This window comes from Gobio gobio, assembly GCF_949357685.1.
Source record: "Gobio gobio genome assembly, chromosome: 1".
Taxonomy (NCBI): Eukaryota; Metazoa; Chordata; class Actinopteri; order Cypriniformes; family Gobionidae; genus Gobio; species Gobio gobio.
The window spans coordinates 30,995,439-31,006,292 of record NC_137097.1 but is presented as its reverse complement, the minus strand read 5'-3'; the positions used below and the strand labels follow the sequence as shown (position 1 = coordinate 31,006,292).

At 39.8% G+C, this 10,854-nt stretch overlaps 1 protein-coding gene across 3 annotated transcripts in view; it reads left to right on the top strand.

Annotated features, from left to right (window-relative positions):
• Positions 1 to 5,500, top strand: part of usp36 (ubiquitin specific peptidase 36) — a 39,574-nt gene extending 34,074 nt beyond the window's left edge. The window contains exons 17-21 of one of the 3 annotated variants that reach the window (XR_013816420.1): positions 854 to 1,068; positions 1,602 to 1,857; positions 2,115 to 2,230; positions 2,469 to 2,603; positions 3,738 to 5,455. Coding sequence is in view for 1 of the 3 variants with exons in the window: in XM_079815979.1 (XP_079672105.1) it covers positions 854 to 1,068; positions 1,602 to 1,787; positions 2,115 to 2,230; positions 2,469 to 2,600 (649 nt within the window). In the remaining 2 variants the exon portion in view is untranslated. Of the gene's footprint in view, positions 1 to 853; positions 1,069 to 1,601; positions 1,858 to 2,114; positions 2,388 to 2,468; positions 2,604 to 3,737 lie in introns of all 3 variants that reach the window. The other 2 variants (XR_013816421.1, XM_079815979.1) reach the window with 2 other exon arrangements.
• Positions 5,501 to 10,854: the final 5,354 nt, after the last annotated feature.

Below are 10,854 nucleotides of genomic sequence, written 5' to 3'. Positions count from 1 at the left end.
TCTGACAATGGCTTGTGAGGCAGCGTTTGTTAAAGAAGGCACCTCACAAAACTGATTTCGGACAGACTTCTTAGGCAGTGTAACCGTTTAATGATCTACAGCAAAATAGAGAGAGCTTTGGTAAGAACTAAACAAATATTGAATTACTACATTAGTCATTTCTTGCTAGAAATGACATCAGAAGTGGAAAATGCTGGTAAAAAAAACATACATTTACACACAAACTGACCAGCAAACGCAGCTTTCGGACGCCATCTTTTTTTTTTCCCAGCTCAACTGTCACAGAATGGAAAGCACAGGATTGTGGGATATCAAAGGCAGCGAAGGATACAAATATCAAATGACGGTATCTCAGGAGACCGGAAGTGAAGCTAACATTAGATTCGGACGTGCCTTCCTGCCTTGAAATGTGTCCTCTGAAGGCAGCATTTTCCAGGTTTCGGACGCAGCCGAGATCTCTAGTTTCTGCTTCTTCGCCTGTTTTGATCAGGATTTCTGTAATCTGTACTCATTCAGAAGATGCGTAATAGCGCCCCCTACCGAAAATAACAGTGAAAACACAAAGCCTCGTCAATGGCAGGGTAGCGTTTTCTCATAAAAGACATTTCCATTTGATTACTGTTGGGGTGATTTTTGTACTTGACAATCTAGTCTAGTCTAGTCTAGTTTAGACCTACATGAGAACCTGAAAATAACTGTTTTTCATTTGTATGTTTGTTCTGTTGTATTTGTGCATGAAATGTTGAGTTGTTTTGAATTTAAGTTGAAAGAATGTGAAGAATGTGCTTAAATTATTTATGTATTTAGTACCACTACATTCACTTAACCTGGTAAATGGCTTCTTTTCTTCCAGTTCTGTTGTAAAAGAGGTTGGTGGTGCAAAGACAGAAGACCTAGGAGAGACCAAGAAGAAAAAGAAAAAGAGGAAACAAAAAGACTTCAGAGAAGAGGAGGAAAGACCGAGGGATGAAGAAAAACTTCACAGGGATCTTCAAGAGACCAATGGAGACAAGTCTCCTAGTCAGATAGGGAATACGGATAAGCAGAAACCTAGTAAACCGAACGAAGGTATAAATACACTTGCTGCTGTTAGATCATGGAGGGTCACGTGGAGGGTTTTTTGTATTTTAGACACTTGATTAGTGAAAACAAAATTTTCACTTATTTTTGATTAAAGCTTTTGATTTTATTAGGTCTTTAGTTCTAACGGCTAGGATGTTTTTCGCTTGAGGGGTAAAAATCAATAGGATGAAAAGACACTTATGCACTGCAAAAAGATTGAAAGGTTGCAAGTTTTTGTCAGGACAAGCTTTGCTCCTCTGCTTGAAGCACATCAATCCATCACCCTATGCTATTTACTTTAGTCTGAATTGCGTTTATATCACATGCGAACCGTACTGGACTTCAAATTAACTATACACTAAAACAATTCATTATAAGCATGGGCTTCATAGAAAATATATCCCCATTTATACTTATTTAGAAGCATGGTCTTCATAGAAAGTGTGAGTTTTTTTTTTAAGTGGCGTTGGGTTCGTTTCTTGGTGTGTACCAATATCTGACATTTTTCAGAGTTAACCTTCTGGCCTTTTCTATTACAGCTGCAGTGTTCGTTTGGGACAGCCAGGTTCAGGACGGCTACAAGCGCAAGCAGGACCATCAAGAAGCAGAGGGCGTGTCGAGGAAAGGCCCGTGCTCCGCCCCCATGGGCTGGGATGGCAGGAAAAGCTCTGATGTTGTCGAGGAGCTTCTCAAGAACTCCTCAGATAAAGCCTATGGAACTGAGGGTGAGTTGTCGGTCAGAAGTCAACCGAACCTTGTGTGCAAAACTTCTCAGCTTTCCTGACAAATGGAGAGGTTAGGATTTATTTTTGAATCTTAACATGTTTTTTTAATGCATTTCAAAAACTTAAGGGACGATTTCTGTTTCTGTTCTGATGCGATTCAAGTGGAAAGTGTGCTTGTTTCTGTTCAGATGGAAAAACAAAAAAAAGACTTGGCAGTTTTAGTTTTAGGGGGAATTAAGATCAACCGTAGTTCTCAGTTGTGCCTATGCTTGAATCTTTACCATGACCTGAAATATTGACCGTGTTTTGAATAATTTCCTCCTCCAGTTCTCAGTTGGGAAGGAGATCCGTCGGCCATCAGCAGAGACGCCATCGAGGATGTACGCTATGCCAAAAATGATACTGTCCTTGACGAGTGGGACAGGGAGTTTGACAGTGGAAAAGTGAGGACTTCAACTTGGACTTCAATATTTCAGTATTTTTGAGCATTGCTTACTCCAGAAACTCATTTTGACTGGAAATGACTATGGTTGCATCTTAGACTACTAGTCGTGGAATATTTTACTACCATACTACTATTTTTTCTTTTTTTAACAAAATGTATGTATAGTGTGCACAGTATTTTATTTATTACCAATTATAACATAATATACTGAGTCATTTCCTTTTGCTCTTGATTAGGTGAAGAAAGTGAAAAAATACAAAAAGGAGAAGAGGAGGAATGGAAACGTCTTCCAGAAGATCCAAGAGCATCGTATCATGTGGTCGGTCACGCCGGGAGGCAGGCGGAGCAGTCTGGGCTATCGCCATTGAAAGGTGCTTGGGGTTTTTTTTTTGTTCTTGTTTTTCTCTACAGTATGCCGGGTTACAATTATCCATCCTTTGTCATCTTTTGTAATTTGTTGCATTTTAAAGTTTGTTTTTTTCTTAAATTTACTAGTATTGAAGAGAGAATTTTTTACTGTGTTTTACTTGTAAAACATTTTCAATCTGTTTGATAAAAAAAATAAAAGGCTCAATCAGTGTCCTCTTCTCTTGGCCAATCACATAAACCGAGCGTCTTTTGATGACACTGACGCAGGACACTTGACCTGTGTCTTCAGTTTTATGTCATCGCACCAGTTTTAGAAGTCAAGTAAAGATTAAACTGGACCTATGATGCCCTTTTATCAATTTTGTTTTGGGGCTCTACTAGATCAGGGTTTTTTCATGCAAAAAATCCATATTTGACGTTCCCAGTCTGTCAGTGACGCTCTGTTTACAGGGTTCGTACAGTCAAAACCTGGAAACTCAGGAAATTTTTAAATAGAAAAATTTCCAGCCCTGGAAAATTTTTGGAAATGTCATAGATTTTATATTACAGATTTGTGAAACTTATTTCTGTCTAATCAGGGCCCTGAGTTGTGGGTATTGTGAGTAGTTTGACTCGTTCCCGAAGGACTTTCCGTCAAAACATTTTCTCTATAACAGGAGTAAATGAATCCACACAGAATTTCAGGTCCCACTTTATATTAGGTGGCCTTAACTACTATGTACTTACATCAAAAATGTACTTATTGTGTTCGTATTGTATTGCAAGACACTTTTGCTGATATTGAGGTGGGATCTGGGTTAGGGACAGGTGTGGTGTATGGGTAAGTTTTTGAATCATGCTCATGATTTTTATTTTTTTGGGTTCACACAGCAAGTGCCAAAACCTTTACCAAGTTTCGTACCATTCTGAAGTAAAAAAATTATTCTAAAAAAAACAAAATCTTTCAGTCAAAAATGGCCAAACAGCACCAGAGGGTTAAACCATTCCAATTTAAATCAACTCTTTACTGGTAGGCAGACTTAATGCATTTTTAAAAGTCCTTCTGAAATGTTGAACATGGCTGTTAGTGGGAACTTGGAGAATAATAAGAGTGTTCTTATGTGTTTGTAATCAGCCATTTCACTGTCTTTTTGCAGTTTTGAAAAGCGGATCCCATGTGTGTTTCCCCTGACCAGACCAGTTGCCTTATTGGATCAGCAGCAGTCGGATCTGTCCCGGATTCCTCTGAAGAACACAAGTCGACCCAGAACGCAGCAGTACTGTGAAATAAAGCGATGAGGCTGAGGTCATCTGCTGAGGCTTTAGTCACCGTCTGAAACCCAAAATATACGCCACTAATGGTGCCATTATGATCTGGGGATCATAGTAAATGTGGCAAACTGTAGAGTCTGCACCCTGTTTAACCTTTGATGGTCTCAATTATTCTTATTGTAATAAGAACAAATGTTCACCAGGGCCAGTTTTATCTTGGTGAGCATTTGGCCTGTAAGGGCCAATAATGCATGATCCGAGGGCTTCTATTGAGAGGAAGAAGCCTTACACTTTCTAAAAACAGGAAAATCAAGCCCTTTCTCTCCAAAGTTTTTAAGCATAATTTGTCTGACTCAACGAATAACATCATTGTTCCCATTAGGGAACAACTTTCACTCACTTAATTATTTAGTTTTTTTCATACTTGAGCCGGTTACTCCAGATACTACTAGGCAGTTGTTTTCCTGTTGCCTTTTAGTTTGCCACAGACACGCGGCCCTGGTGTCTTACATCGCAATACATTTATTGCTTGTGATTGTATATTTTCATGTCTTGCCTGCTTGAATACTAGCCCATCCTCCCCACCTTTGCAGTGATTTTTCATCAAATAGAACTCTATTCAATAACATTTTTGAAGTGAAACGAGTCTCTTGTGAGAATTTCCGCTGTCTCTATAAAGCACCTCTTCAGATTTCCCAAAAACGTCACCATTTCCAGTCAGATGACGTGGTCTTTTATGCACAGTGCTGCATACAACAATGCAATACATTTCATCCATGTGAGCTAAAAAAACAAAAAAACATGGACTTTAACACAAACCACTGTGTTTTGCCAGGAGGGGTGAATTCCTTAATAATTGGAGTATCCCCTTGTCTTTGACTGACTTAGCGTGTCCCATCTCTTTTCTACTCTCTATGCAACAACAGCAATCCCATGGATGCTCTAGTCCAGGGAAAGACTCTCCAAAAGCTGGTCCAAACATCATCTCTGTGAGCTGTAAACACCCTGTCATGTTCCACGTCTGTTAACCGTGCATTGGGTCAAAATGATGTACACGCTTATCCACTGAAGAGCTGTCATAGGAGTAAACCAATGTTGACGCTTTCCTATTTAGAACATTGTACAGTCTTAACTTGTGCTCTCTGTGACCCCCCCTCCAGTCATTCTTGTTGTTAAACACCATCCCTTTCACCAATCCTTGGGTTTTAGAAAAGTTGCCTTGGTTTAATTTTTAAAAATGAATAGAACATATTGCGAATTATACTTATTGAAACATGTTAAAAATGCACATTGCTAAGCGGAAGCCTAATGTATTTAAGGTCTGTGGAATTGTAAATGGGAAGTTCTATTAAAACAATAGATATGTGTTTGAAAGACTTGTTCAGGAGCCAGACAAAGACTTCCCTATGCGTTCTGTAGGATGTCTGTATTCTCTTAGAAATTCACTTATTTTCAAAGAGGTTGGGCGCTCAGGAGCAGTGTCTTTGACATATTTGAATCGATGGTTCTGTACCTAATGCCTTTTCTGAAAAGAAGTAGTCATTCAGTATTGCAAATACATAAATATAGATATAACTGGTGCAATAAAGTTGTGACTTTTGTGAAGAGCTGCTTTTTGGGTTGTTTTCTTTAATTCTTTAAATCAATTAAAAAAAAAATAGTAAACATGACTTGGGATCAGTTTCTTATACAAATCTATTTTATGGCTTCAGATGAAACACAATTAGCATGTAGCACTTGTATGTTTTTTTTTAAACATCCTCCTTTGGGTGTTTTAATCTGCACACATATTGATATACTGTTGGTAAACAAATGACTGAATATTTGGATAAAATTGATGAAAACCAGTGTGCACCACTTTCAAGCTATAGAGACACACTGAAATGGTTTATGAGTAGTCCATGTGTTTATAAGTGGGGCCACATTACCACTGCGGTTGTGAATACATTTTCTAATAATTCAAGGAACTGGAGACGATTGTGATAAAAGTGTTGGAATACATTTACGCATTTGGCAGACGCTTTTATCTAAAGCGACTTGCATTGCATTCAAGGTACACATTTTACATTTTGTCAATTCTTGCTTTCCCTGGGAATTGAATCCATGACCTTGGCGTTGCTAGTGCCATGCTCTACTGTTTGAGCTATAGGAAAGCCAGGAGTAGTGTAGCTATTAACTACTTTTTCAGTAGCTTGATAGTAGCTCAGTTAATTTTAAAAGTGTAGCTTTTCCAGGAGCTAACTACACTTTAAAAAATCGCTGTGTAAAACAACTGTTTAACTTGTTTAATTCTCCTCTGCTGAGATCTTCAGAGATTTAATGTCTTATTTTATCTTCTGTTATTTCATTTAAAGCTGTGACTTAAGTCAGTTGTAGTTCTTGTGTTTCTCTTTCCATCTGTGATTCTGCTCATTATCATCAGGTGTTCATCACTAATGCTCAATCATCACTTAATCACTTAATTTCTTAATTGCAATGAGGGTCTTATTTTAGTAAACTCAATTGAAATAAGTTCAAAGTACTCATAACTATTGTTTTCTAAAAATTAACAGAATTAAGGTAATCAGTGTCCTCAAATTTAATGAGTTAGCTTAACTTTCTAGATTTGACTTTGTGTGTGCTATTGTGAGCTAGCAGTCGGAGTTCATTTAAAGGTTGTAATTTCAGCTGTTTTACTCAATATAGGGAAGGTTCAGCTATATCAAGTATTTGAATGCAGTGTAAAGTTTAATTGTATATTAAGAAATATCCTTTTTTAGTGGACTTGATTAAAATAAGTGCAGAGTACTCATAACTATTGTTTTTTATAAACCTAAATGGTTTGAGGCAGTGTCCTCAAATTAAATTAGTTAGCTGAACTTGTTGGGTTTTACGGTGTAGTAAATTACTTAGATATCTACACGTGTATTTTTGGATATCTTAAAAAACAACAAACTAAATATTTCTCCAATTTGATTATGACTAGACAAAACCCAGTTAGAGATATCTCAAATTATAATTTGCACTAATGTCAATTAAATTAGAGATATCTCTAATTGAATCGCAACTAGTGCAAAAATAATTTGAGATATCTCTAATTAGAAATCCCAGTAGAAATTAATTTTTTACAGATATGTTTAATTACAATTTCTACTAGTCAAAACTCATTTGTAGATATCTGAAAATATTTTCCAATTGAAGTCAATGGAAGAATATGACTATTCATAAAAGCATTGTAGATATCTGTAATGTATATTACGACTCTTGGCCCTTGACTCTTTAACTTTAGTTTTTCGATGACTGCTTTAACTGTGTGTTTATAAAGCACATTTGTTATGGAAAGGAAAAGCAAATTATAAGAATAAAAGAGAATTAGTCACAATTTTGAGCACCAAATCTTGAATATTATTCAATTTCCATAACAATGCTGGATCTCATGCTGTAGAATAACATAAAGAACATCAAACGTAACGTAAATACAAAATTGATAACACATTACCTCTTTAACCAGAACATTTGAGTCTGAATGAGATTCAGCCACTACATGATGATGTCATCATCATCAATAAGCCAAAGTCACCATATCACATTTTCTCTTTGGCTTGTCTTGGCATAACTAAAGTTTTTTTTTTTTTTTTTTTTTTTTTTAAACACAGTTAAAGCAGCCAAAGAAAAAAAAACGAATGTTAAAGAGCCAAGGGTCAAGAGTCCAACTAAAACAAACACTTATCTCCATCATGGTGAAACAGAAATAAAGTCAATTTGATTAGTAATGCATGAAGCTGGTAATGCTGTTTGTGGAGTTGTTTAATCCTCCTCTGCTGAGATCTTCAGAGATTTAATGTCTTATTTTATCTTCAGTTGATTTATTTAGTTATTTCAAAATGAAAACCTTAAACAAAATAAATTGTTTAAGTAAAGTCAACAGTATCGTAAAATAATTTTTTGATTGTAAACACAGTCTAGACTTACATTTTGTTTTACTGGCTAACTGTTAAACATCTAATTTATTAGGGATTAATAATGTATTAGCTGTTTGAGACCAAAATGTAAAGTTACAAGGCCTATACTCACCAGCAAACGTTGATAAAAATGCGCGCAGCTGCATCCGTGCCTGACTTCAGTTCAAAGAGCCAATCAGCATCTTCCATGTATTGCGTTGCATTGACAACCGACTAAAATAGGCTCTGTTAAGTACATTTAATTTAAACCATTAAATAGAATGAAAAGAATCATGCAAATCGTACAACAAACGAAAAACATGGAGTAATTGAACAAATCTGTTGGAGTTTATGTTTATTGTACCTAAATAATTTGAATTAAAACTATTTCAGGGATAACAGTGTAGATATCTTCAATGCATATTATGACTAGTCACAATCACATTGTAGATATCATAATTGCAATTACTACGAGTCAAAATTGCAGAATAGATATCTGGAACTGGAATTATGACTAGTCAAAACTGATTTATGACTAGTACGGGAAGGAGATTAATGCTAAAACGGCTTGCCATATACCCCTAGTAAAAATGGGAGATATCTCTAATTGATTTTGTATTAAGCATACCATTCTAATTACAGATATCTTTAATTACAATTTCTACTAGTCAAAACTCATTGGAAGATATTAGAAAATATTTTCCAATGAAAGTCAATGGATGAATATCAAGATAGTCAAGATATCTTAATAGCGATTTAGCTTGGCGTGTTTGGTATATCGTTCCCATTACGTCATTAAAGTGACGCAGCGTCTCGTTCCCTACTCAGAGAAGATAGGTTACGCAAGTAACCTGAGACGTTCTCTTTCATAGGTTCACGCGACGCTGCGTCACTTTAATGACGTAATGGGAACGATATACCAAACACGCCAAGCTAAATCGCTGCCGTATCTGGCTCAAAGAACACCAGATAACCTGCATGACTAGGTTAAGCAGACAGGACATGCGAACCCGGAGCCATGTCGAGATTCAAACTATAGAATCTCACAAAAGTGTGCGGAGAGGACCAACCTGCCGCCACACAAATATCCTCCAAAAGAGCCCCTCTAAAAAGTGCTTGAGAGGAAGCCACACCTCTGGTAGAATGCGCTCTAATATCAAGAGGTGAAGGTAAACCACGCACCTCATAAGCTAAGGAAATAGCCTCTGTCACCCAATGGGAAACCCTTTGCTTCGAAACGGCAAGCCCGCGGCGGCCAGCACCGAAGCACACCAACAGCTGGTTAGATTTCCTCCACCCGTCGGAACGGTCAACATAACACTTCAACGCTCGAACTGGGCAGAGCAAATTAAGTTTCTCGTCTTCCTCCGAGTCAAAAGGAGGGGGGGTGAAAGGAGTGAAGAATGATAACCTGAGAGCGAAATGATTTTTCGTGAACAAAACTTTGGGCACATAACCCGGCCTAGGTCTTAAGGTAACCTTGACTAGGCCAGGAGCAAAATCCATACAGGACCCGTTAACAAAGAGGGCCTGTAGATCGCCCACTCATTTCCAAGAGGACAGTGCTAACAAAAGAGTAACCTTGAGAGCCAGAATTCGCTCAGGAGCTGACTCCAAGGGCTCAAATGGAGCCAATGTTAGCCCTTCAAGGACCACGGAGAGGTCCCAAGAGAAAATACATGGGGAGCGTGCTGGTCTCAGGCGCCTAACCCCTCGCATGAAAGATGAAACCAGTCTATGTTTGCCTAGAGGGACTTTGCCCGACTCCCTACAGGCCATGACAGCTGCGACATAGACCCGAAGGGTGGTAGCCGCTGCTTCAGCGGCAAACTTTTCTTCCAGGAACTCCAGAACTGGACCCACCAGGCAGTTAACTGGGTCCACCACATGGGAAGAGCACCATGACTCAAAAGACCCTCCACTTGGAGGAATAGAGCAGGAGGCTGACTCCACTCTCTCTCACCCTGCAAAGAACCGCCGGAATCAGATGATGGGCGGGAACGCATAGAGTTTCAGATTGGGCCGTGGATGCGCGAACGCATCTATCCCCAATGAGGCTGGGGAACTCAGAGAGAACCAGAGTAGGCTCTGGGACGACTCCTTCGAGGCAAAAAGGTCCACCTCCGCTTTTCCGAACACCTCCCAAATCTGAGATACAGTTTGAGGGTTCAGCATCCATTCTCCCGACCTGAGCTTCTGCCTCGACCAGGTAAACCGCTGCGAGGTTCAAGACTCCGGGTACATGGACTGCTCTCAGGGACAGAAGTTTGTCCTGAGACCACCGGAGGAGACGGCGCATGCCTGTCCAGGGTGCGTGACCGTGATCCCCCTTGGCGATTCACATGAGACACCACCGCCATGTTGTCCGTCCTGACAATGACATGATGTACCATGAGGGAGGGGAGAAAGAAGGGCCAGGGACACAGCTCTCATCTCTAGGCAGTTTATGTGCCAAGAGAGAGCTTCCCCTTTCCAGACCCCGCATGCCGGTCTGCCCTTGAATACCGCACCCCAGCCGGTTAGAGAGGTGTCCATCGTGACCATTTGGCGACGGAAAACAGCCCCCATACTGACCCTCTTCCGAAGAAAGATAGGGTCCCGCCATACTGATAGGGCACGGAAGCAGCCGCGTGACACCTTCAATAGGCGAAGGGCCGATCCTGTTGACCGAGCCCTTGAGCGTTTCATCCACCAAAGGAAGGGTCTCATGTGGAGCAGTCCCAGGGGAGCACCGGGGAAGCTGCGGCCATGAGATTCAGGAGCCTGCGACATGTACTCACCGAAAACATGATGGCCGAGCCTGAAGCGGGCCAAACATGTTACAATACTGGAAAACCGAGCAAGGGCCAAGCGGGCCTGCATCGGAATGGAATCCAGATGAACTCCTAAGAAGGTGGTCTGCTTAGTTGGGGTGAGAACACTCCTGTCGGTGTTCACTCTCAAACCAAGAGACTGAACGTGCCGAAGAACGACATCTCTGTGGTGAGTCACCAACTTCCTGGAGTGGGCCAGAATGAGCCAATCATTCAGGTAATTGAGAATACGGATGCCCTGGAGCCTCAGCGGGGCCAGGGCAGCATCC